The following is a 9,649-nucleotide window of genomic DNA, read 5'->3' as shown; positions in this document are numbered from 1 at the left end:
ATAGAAAAAAGAAAGCAAGCAGTGCCTTTAAAACAATAATTGGGCTACAGATTTCAGCTTTCATGACCTTTTAGACTACTGAAGGGTCTGGAAAGACAAGTAGGAAGCCAAACCACAATATTCTGCTACCATAGCACTCTCTAGAAACTTCAAGTTTCATGTTTTTACATGTTAACCAAGTGCTGAGATGGGTCATGTTATAACCACCTTCAACTCCTTCTTACACTACTGCAGTTTGTCAAGCTGATTATCTGAATTTTTAACCACAGCTTTTTACTTGCAGTTGCACAATACTGTATCTACTCTACCAGTTGTACATAAGCTAGCTAAATTAAGGCACAAAGTTATAGTCAACCAAGCTACAATAACTAAAATGGAAATATACATTAAGTCAAAAACTGGTAAGTTCCTTAGACAGTCATGTTACAGTTACTGAATAATGAAAACAAAAATAATTCTCCAACACAAAAACAGACTGAAGAATTTAGCGTAGGAATAACTCAAAATAAAATACATAGGCACAAATTCAGTGTTTACCAAGAAACCTGTAATTTGGTTTACTTTAGCATACTTCATAAAGACTATAATTTACATAAACAACTGTGGGAGACGTCTGATCTCAATTCTATAGCCTAATGTATACGGCTTATCTGGAAGTAAATAGTAATTCCAAATTGTTTGTCTGGGTCTCTCTTTTCCATGGTAATTGCTGCAACCACTGATCATAATCTTAAGGGTGGGCTCCAGCATCACTTAAAACTTTGAATATTTAAAAAAAAACAGTCACAATTATATCTGAGAAAAAGCTAGGTGTTACACATACATAGGTTGAGTTCAAGACACTCACCAAATTAAGCACCGCAGGGGATATAGTTGTTTCTCTGCCTACTATCTGAATCCTAGTCAGTCTGAAATGCTGAACTGTTCGTGGTAGTACCAAATAAGATTACTAAGCAAGTAGAGAAATTTAAAATATTAGGAAATATTTTGATTTCTATTTTATTAACAATCCAGATTTGAACTTAAATGGTGCCTTAGTCACTGAGTCCTTCATCGAGATTTAGCTTTATATCTGTAGAGAGAAAAAAACTGATAAAAGAAGGGATTCAAGAAGTAAAATGTAAGGGGATGCCAGAGACTGTGATATAGATGGGGAAACCAGAGTTAGAGTAAGAATCAGAATAGAAGATGAGAGAAGCTTGAGAATCATATACAACCAATTTTCTCATAGATGCAGGGTTTCTTTGGATGTTAGGTATTAGATGGTGTGCAATTTTTCAATCTGTGCATTTACTTTATAAGACTTAAACAAGCTTCTTAGATATGAAGAAATCTCTGAGAGATTTGATTTGCCAGATTCCAATGGAGATGAGGATTAGTGTTTGTACAATAGCCCACCACAAAATATTGCTGTTGGTTTCTTCACTTGTCTTCCGAAATTTTTCTTCACGCTCCTAAAGAAAAAAGGAAAAGCATAATTATTTTGGCATCTGTATGTTTCATGCTGCTACCCAGGAAACTAGGCAGGTATCCCTCTTCTGCATAGTAATGAACAAACACTTTTTTCATGTTGATAAAAATGAAAGTTTGTTCTTATCCATAAGGTGGGTACCTTTACAAATCAAACCTGAGAAGCAGACACACTGTCTCCTGAAGCAGAAAGGCTTCCCTTGTTGACAAAAGATATACTGTGCTAAATATGTTCCATTAGTACAGGCTTAAGCCTTTTTAGGTTTACAGTCACTTCCATATTGCAGTCAAGAACCTTTCTGCAGTCAATTTTTTTTTTTTTAGGTAATTAGTTGATATATTTCAAACACAGTCTGACTGCCTGTGTATGTATAGAAATGTGAAGACAACGGGTGTACACTTGCTTGAAGGAGGGCTTTATTTCTAACTGCATGAAGATATATAAATATACAGTCATTTCCTTACCCACTCCAGTAAAGTTTATGCACACAGACCAGCATGGAAACAACAGCTGGCAACATCACCAGCAACAGTACCTGCCACCTGCTCAGCTGCTGTTACTGACTCTGACCAAGAAAATTATATTTGGAAATTCCTGCTTTAAAATACCACCTGTTGCTATGAGTTCGCAGTGATTAATTAGTTTTTATGTTACAGCTTAAAAATATTTTGCAAGGTAATGTAGGCTATTTTGGTTAAATACCAATAGATTTTTATGAGTTAGTTAAAAATAACACTGCAATTAAATAATAAACCTCATAATACTTTATAAAACAATAAGCCTATGTACAATATTTTTAACATTTCCATCAGGGAACATACATACTCTTTCATAGTTTTGTTCTTTGGATATATGATGAATTTGCTCAATTAGGTGTTCTAGTCTAAGGTTAACTTCATTCACTTTGTCTTTGGCTTGAACAACAGATTCATCCAAAAAATGTTCTCCAACTCTAATGTCCAAATGGATACGCTGCAAACAGAAAAAATATCCTCATTACTGTGTCTTCTGTGTTTTCAAAATTCCTAAGAAAAAAAGAAACAATGGGTAATTTCCCTTTCAGCTCATTACAGGAAAATGGTTTTAGTTGCTTATAGAAATCTTTCCTACAATAAGAATCAGGTGAGATATTTACAGTGTTTCTTAATTTTATTTTTAAATTATTATATAAATTTACAGTCTTAACTACTGTTAAGGCATTATTTTATGCTCGTATTGATTCAACTACCATGAAAATGTTTTCTGTTCTTTGTCGAAACTAGTTAAAAAAATGAGCACCATTAGGACTGCTCATTGTATTTCACTTTCCATCCTAATATTGCAGAAATTCTTCAGTAGGACTGCAAGAAGTTTTTTATAGATGGACTTCTAGGTTTCCTCCACTAACACTTAGGAATATAAGACTAGAAGGAGACCAGCTGAATCATTATTTGCAGTTTGTCATAGGTATTAAAGCAGAACCATCCATAAGGTTTCTTTTTTCTTTCTCCACACACGGTTTATCCAGTATTAAATACCTCCCAATATCCTATAAGCTATCATACGATCTATAGCAAAAATTCCCCAAACCTGCCAAGCAATAGACACATAGAAAGAAAAGAGAAGAATGGAACTTGCAATACTATGCAACTTATTTTGGCATGAATTAAAAATTTTACTAAAACTAATAGGAGAAATTTCTCCTAGAAGCCAAATTGTACCTAAGACAAAATAAAAATTTTTAGCCAAACAGATAATCTGCGGAAATCCTACAGCTTGGTATTATCACAGTAGAAGTTTGATCTACTCAGACATCAATGCAAAATGAGGAGCACATCTTCTTTCAGCTCTCTTAGAGTTAGCTAACTGAATATCCAGAAATCCATCTCACGGTCTTATGGTAGCTTTCATCCATTAATTTATTTAACTTTGGTTTGAAGCAGTTCAGATAACCACCACTGCATCTGGTTCTTCCAGAAAACCACTTAAAGATTTAACTTAGCTAAAGACTGTTTTTCCTCTTGGTATCTTTATTCTTGCAGATATAGTTATAAAAAGCAATATTTTCCTTTTTTACTTCTATGTTCTTAAGCTAAACAAACCACCCTTTTTAGTATTTGTGCTGTTAATATTCTTCCCTGCACCTGTTCACTTCTTTTAAACAGGATGACCAAAACTGTACATGGTGCATGCATCATGTAAAATGATATTAATACAGCTCCGTCTAAACCAGATAAAAATCTCCTGGTGTATCCTCAGAATCATATTCATGGTGTGTAGTTAACTATGACCAACCAATGTTTTATCCCCCTTAGCTGATGAGCTCCACAATTTTTATTATTAGAACCTAAGTGCTCTTATAATGTGTATGATTAAATTTCCGCTCATTTCCATAAATCAGTCCATAAGAACACCTACTTATCCCAGTGTAATAGTCCCACTTCAGTACTGTTAACTCTTCTCAGTTCTGTGTCATCTACGTGTTCCCAAAGCTTACATCCAGGATTAAATTTAGCCTACCTCACATAAGACATTTATGAGATGTTTATATCTAGCTGGTTACTTAATGCTTTTGCAGTCAACTGGGAAAAAAAAACACCCCTAGAGAGTAATTCTCACCTGTTCAACTATCTGAGAAGAGGCATATAGATTAAATTTTCAAAACAGTGTTTATGAAAGTGTTTGCTGAAATAAATTAGAGCCATGATATCACCTCTGATGGCTTCTTTTTTTTTTTTCATAATCTGCATTAAGACCAACTTTATTGGTAGTAGACAATATCAAGTATGCTAATATGTTCTTAATTTTAATATCTTTCAAAAATTACGATGTTAAATTTTCTTTAGGAATTCAGTCTAAGTTAGTGAAGACATGGAATATCTTTGGGACAAGTGTTTGTGTTGGTCAATCTTACATGTCTATCTTTCTGAACCAAATAGTTGTTCTTATTGATCAGAATCTTTCACATACAAAGCACTGTACAAACATTAAATCACTCTACAGTTATTAGTCTTGCCTCTTTAATAATTGACTTAAACATCAGAACAGAGTCTTTTTATCTCTTCATCTTCATAATTCTAGGTTTGTCTTCTTTAATTACTAGGAAATGTTAAATTATCTGCTGGAAATTAGACCAACTTCTAATCTAGTTTGTAATCTCTTCAGTTTGTAAACAATTGATACTATTACCGCAAAGAATATTTAATACACCTACCAGTTGACTTCCTGCAAATGCCACAAATCTTGTGGAGTTAGACTGTAAACAGATAACATGCTCCCCAGATAGATCGGAAGTGAAAGAAAACGTTCCTTGTGGCCCATACAGTTTTGACAATAGTACCTGTAATTTAGACATTATATAAGTTGGGTATGTACATTATAAACATCAGTAAAACAATCAAAAAACAGTACTGTGAATTGGATGTAAAAAGTAATCATTAACCTCCTGACATCATTAAATTTATCTGAATTTCAGAATAGATTTAGAGGAAAATAAACAATTTTAGCTCACAGTGAACTTTGAAATGCTATAGATTTCTGCAGTGTACAAAACCCAATGCTCTTTAAAGCATTTAAAGTTTGAAAACTTTCGGCACAGAAGTAAATTGTTCATTGCTGAAAAAGCTTAGGACCTCATAATAACACAGGCAGTTGGTATGCATGACGGCTATATGCACCTTCAAGGTAATCTTGACTTTTCCAGTTTAGTTTATCATCAGCCTTCCTTTCTGCTGCTCAAGTACATTCTGTACCATTTTACTTCATTAGTGAATTTTCATATTTTTAGAATTTAACCTGTTTTCTCAGTTGTCATTACTATTCTTAGTGACACAGTTTCCCAAATCTGGTAGTAATGCAAAAATTGTCCACACACATCATTATCAAACATTGCCATTTCTATTTACTTTGATAGAAATCACAAGGTGCTTATACCTTTCAGCATCAAAATAATGAAGATGTAGATTTACTTTTAGATTAAGACTGTACATTTACTTTTTCCCCAAAAGTGCCTATTATTTTTAGATATTGCTGCATGCCAGTGCCAAAAGTCACCTCATAAATCCTTCAGAAACATTTGTAAAGCATATTTACCTCAGCAGCAGGAGTTGTGACAGTCACAAACATTCCCAAACCAGGAGCAGACTCCAGAAAGTCTTGCTTATGTATATCCCAGCGTTGTACTTTGTAATTCCCTAAATAAAAACATAGATAAAAATCTGTTAAATAACATGTAGCTTAATATTAAACTTCTTTATTGCTTTTTCAGCAAAAATATAAAGATAAATGATTAACAATAAAACAATGTATATATTTCATGTGCTTCTGATTAAAATTTCTCAGGGGGCATTTTATAATGGTGTGAAATCCAATAAATTTTTACCACACTAGAAAATGTTCTAGAATACTACAAAAATGGTTGATTAACAAGTAATACTTTCTGATTACTTCTAATGCTCTGGCAAGATTAGCATACAGAAGGCATGCTGAGACCTCCAAAAGCATAAGTGTGCTGTATTCAAGTTACATTTTTAGGATTGTCTTTCATATTTATCACATTATTTATAAAAAAGATGATTATATATTATTTTTACTATCCCCTTTCAATCTTACATTTACAGTCTTGTAGATGAATTTAATGTGCTTGTGATATCCCAGGTAAAATGGAACTTTAGTACATCTTGAATTGCTTCTTTCCAGACCAGCATTAGTCAAAAAAGTAACTCTCCCATTTATATGGGGAAAACCATGTTACAGAAATTCTAGTATGAATGAGTAAATCAGTCAGAATGTACAGAAACACAAATTGAAGCAGCAATTCATCACTACTGTAGAATTAGAAGGCATTCTTTTGCTTCATATAGTCAGTCAAGCACTCCGGAAACCTGCATTTCTTTGTGTGATGGATACACACAAAGTGTGAGGACATTATGACTAACCCCCGCTGCAGGGAGTTATTGTCAACGTGTCCTCTTTCTTATCACCATGGTTTTAGCATATTCATCAATCACAGATTTTCCTGCTACATAACAAGCTATCTTTATTATTGCATAGGTTAGACATCATGTAGCATTGACAGGTACCTACCAATTACCAACGTGTCGCTGGGAACGTCTTCAATTATGCATTTCTCTTCTCTTTCTCCACTATGAAAATACAAAGCAAGTGAAAAAGAAATGCAAAAGTTCATAAGAAATCCTGTTAATTGGCTTTTCATGGTTTTTATGTATCCCAGTTGTACTGCTTTTGAAGATAACTGTTTACAAATGTATGTAGTCCTGTGGTCATTCCTTGTTTGCTTCTTATCAGTGTATTTTTGAGAGAGAAAAAAAACTGTGAGAAAAGGCAGCTGGTGGTTACACATTTATAAATAACTACATCATGTTCTGCAGAATGAGATAACATGAAAAAGATAACTTGTAAAGTCTTTCTTCTTTCCCAGCATCTAGTTTAAAATTTTATTTTACGCATATAGAAGAACATGAAACTGGAAAGGACCTCTCAGGTACTTGAGATCAGTTCCCTAGATTACTGTAAGCAACCACGTTGGCTCTCTCTTTCCATAAGCTGCTCAGTTTTCAGCTTAAATGAATTTGTTAACTTGTATTTCCCATTTTTTCTGGGTGATTATTCCAGACCTTCACTCCTCTTTTATTAAGAAATCTTGTAATTTCCATCCTAAATCACTGCACATATGTATACACGTGCACAAAACTCACAGGGTCTCCATAAAAGGGCTGAAAGAAATATGAAGTCAAAAGAACTTGAACAAAGAAGAATCTGAAACACTAATAAATATGATACCGCAGGAAAAAAAAAAAAAACAAAATTAACATTTTCTGAATAAGATTTTTTTACATAAGAATGTATTTTCCTTAGATACTGCCTAATAAATTCTCTCAAGTTATAGTGTAAATCAAACAATGATTGAAGTTTTTATTTTTACCCTTTGTACTAATATAGATCAATCTATATGTCTGATGATTAACTCATTTACCACTCAAGTGTTCCTTGTCCTGTAAACTGAGATCACTGTGTCTGAAAGGTTAGCCTGAATGTGAGAGGATATGTGGTCATTTTCTAGCAGGGAAGACCCACTTATGGGATCATTTCCAGTAGGGAGGACCCATTTTCGATCTCATTTTCCCCTTTAGAAGCTCACTACACTCCTGTTGAAGGCTCTATAGTTTGATCACTGACTCTGTCCAACCCTGCCATGTTCCTCAGCAGCACCTGGCATTCGCAGATGTAATTGTTCACTGATGTCCTTGAATGTGTCTTTGATGAACCTCACAGTTCACTTCAGAGGTCTGTCAGCTTGACTTCAGGATATGGGATATAAGATACCTCTACTGCACACACACATGCCATATATGTTGTACACAGTGCCATAGACAGGGAAAACACCATTTCCTTGCTGGAATTTTACCAGCATTTATTTTGCTTGAAAAGGTGGAAGTTGGATTTTATTTTATGTTTTGTTTTTATATAGCTGTCAAATGCTCAACTGCATACGTTGCGTCCTTAACACTATGCACACACCAAAGGATCATGACTAGCCCTTTTCTCATATTGTCCAACACCTCCTCTGAATTTTTCTTTCAGTTACCTCATAAAATGTTCCATTTCCATTTACTGTTATTTGGTTATACCTATACCAGTAAATAAAACTATGTTGGTCTTCCTATCCATTTCTGAGCAGCCCTTCTGGGAATCTGCTTTGGCAGGAGATGCATTCTGCTAGCGCTAGTAGCTGCAGAATTGGCTCCATCATAGCACAAGAACAGGTATTTTCAGGGAATAAGGGTGGACAGCAACTCATCTTCAATATCTGTAACCTAAATACCTAAAATTTCAGGATGGTAACTCTTACTGGATTATTCCACATCTGCAAAAGAAGGACTGATTCATGTTTATTGCCCTTCACTGCACCTGCTATCTATGAAGTTGCCTCAATAAAAAAAGGTCTTTGTCTAACATTGGCACAGGCTTACAACTGTCATCAGTTCAGTCCATTTCACAGCATGAAGTATCTTCACAGACATTCTAGCACAAGTAACAGTTCACCTCCTAGCAAAATACAACATCTCTGTACGGATAAAGAGATTGTCAGATGAGGAGACTTGATTCCTTAAACATTACTTCTTTTTCTTTGACTCCACATGGTTAAGGATAGAGGGATACAAATTGCATCTCATGGCCATTGAATCCTTAGAAATCTCAAGGGTGATATTAGGACTCCATTATTGCTTCAGCATTTATACATCAGAAGTAATTTTAGATTATACAGGATCTCATCACATAATTGGACTCTTACCCCTCCACCACAGGGAGATCTTGACTGACATGTACCTGCATAAATTCTCATGCCATACTATACCTGTAAGAAGTATACGTTTGTCTGCAGATTGTGAGCTACTTAAGCAATCACCCTTTTATCTTTTAATTGACTACTTGAGGCTTCCAAAATTCCATGTTCCAATGGTAGAACACAACATGTACAAGGGGACACCACTTTATCCTTCACTCTGCCCAGACCAGTTGGGACAGACAATGCTACCATAGTAGGGCTGCTGGACTTCAAACAAACAAAAATGTCAGCCTGCAGGTGATCAGGTTGTCATGCGGCATATTGAGAGCTTTTTTGTCTCAGGCATTCACAGTACCTGTAAATTATCATGGACACGACTTCTGCATACTACATCCCATTAAACAGGATTCATCTGACTTCAGAACTGCTGTATCATATTAGATTTTTTTTTTTCTGAACACATTAAATATTGTCATGGAACAGTCTGAGTTACTTTATTATGTTGGATCACTCATGACAGATCCGATATTCCCAGTGTTCTTCAGTTACCCAGGAATATCATGAAATGGACTTTTTTGCCTTCAATACCATCAGGTACTCTCAGATCTTTTGTTTGCATTCCAGTTATATCCTGCTGGGGACAGTGCTCATTCAGTGGTCAGAAAGGCTGGCATACACTTTCCTTCCCCTCCTAGAAGTTAGGCACACATTTGTTTCCATGACCATGCTTAACTTAGTCAGAGTAGCGAGGGTATTAGAACTATTTTCAATGAATCCAACACTGCCCCTCCACAAAATGATCTTTAACAGCAGACCCTGTGCCGTTTTAGTAATTGCCTACAACATTTCATAGCAGGCTTGGTGGATGAGATTTGGTCAGTTAGAGTTGG

The 9,649-nt window shown here is 35.0% G+C and overlaps 1 protein-coding gene across 2 annotated transcripts; it reads right to left on the bottom strand.

Moving 5' to 3' along the window:
* Positions 1 to 768: 768 nt before the first annotated feature.
* Positions 769 to 8,996, bottom strand: LOC104311359 (transmembrane emp24 domain-containing protein 11). 2 transcript variants are annotated; one of them, XM_009926229.2, is made up of 5 exons: positions 6,536 to 8,996; positions 5,543 to 5,643; positions 4,665 to 4,790; positions 2,297 to 2,443; positions 769 to 1,454 (listed from the first exon to the last, which is right to left on the bottom strand). In XM_009926229.2, the coding sequence occupies exons 1-5, from the start codon at positions 6,810 to 6,812 to the stop codon at positions 1,305 to 1,307; spliced, it is 801 nt and encodes a 266-aa protein (XP_009924531.2). In that variant the 5' UTR covers positions 6,813 to 8,996; the 3' UTR covers positions 769 to 1,304. The 2 variants fall into 2 exon arrangements, with proteins under 2 accessions (XP_009924531.2, XP_069651896.1); XM_069795795.1 differs by lacking the exon at positions 6,536 to 8,996 and adding an exon at positions 6,062 to 6,275.
* Positions 8,997 to 9,649: the final 653 nt, after the last annotated feature.

Source organism: Haliaeetus albicilla, chromosome 1 (genome assembly GCF_947461875.1).
Source record: "Haliaeetus albicilla chromosome 1, bHalAlb1.1, whole genome shotgun sequence".
In the NCBI taxonomy this organism is placed as follows: domain Eukaryota; kingdom Metazoa; phylum Chordata; class Aves; order Accipitriformes; family Accipitridae; genus Haliaeetus; species Haliaeetus albicilla.
The sequence above is the reverse complement of the archived record's forward strand: the minus strand, read 5'-3'. Positions and strand labels throughout refer to the sequence as shown.

Excerpts from the sequence above, each read along its gene's own strand:
- LOC104311359 (XM_009926229.2), bottom strand. The coding sequence starts at position 6,812 with ATGTGTAACCACCAGCTGCCTTTTCTCACAGTTTTTTTTCTCTCTCAA. Across the intron at positions 2,444-4,664 it reads CATTTGCAGGAAGTCAACTG|CGTATCCATTTGGACATTAG; the intron begins GTAGGTGTATTA and ends TTCTGTTTGCAG. Across the intron at positions 1,455-2,296 it reads AAGAACAAAACTATGAAAGA|GAGCGTGAAGAAAAATTTCG; the intron begins GTATGTATGTTC and ends TTTTTTCTTTAG.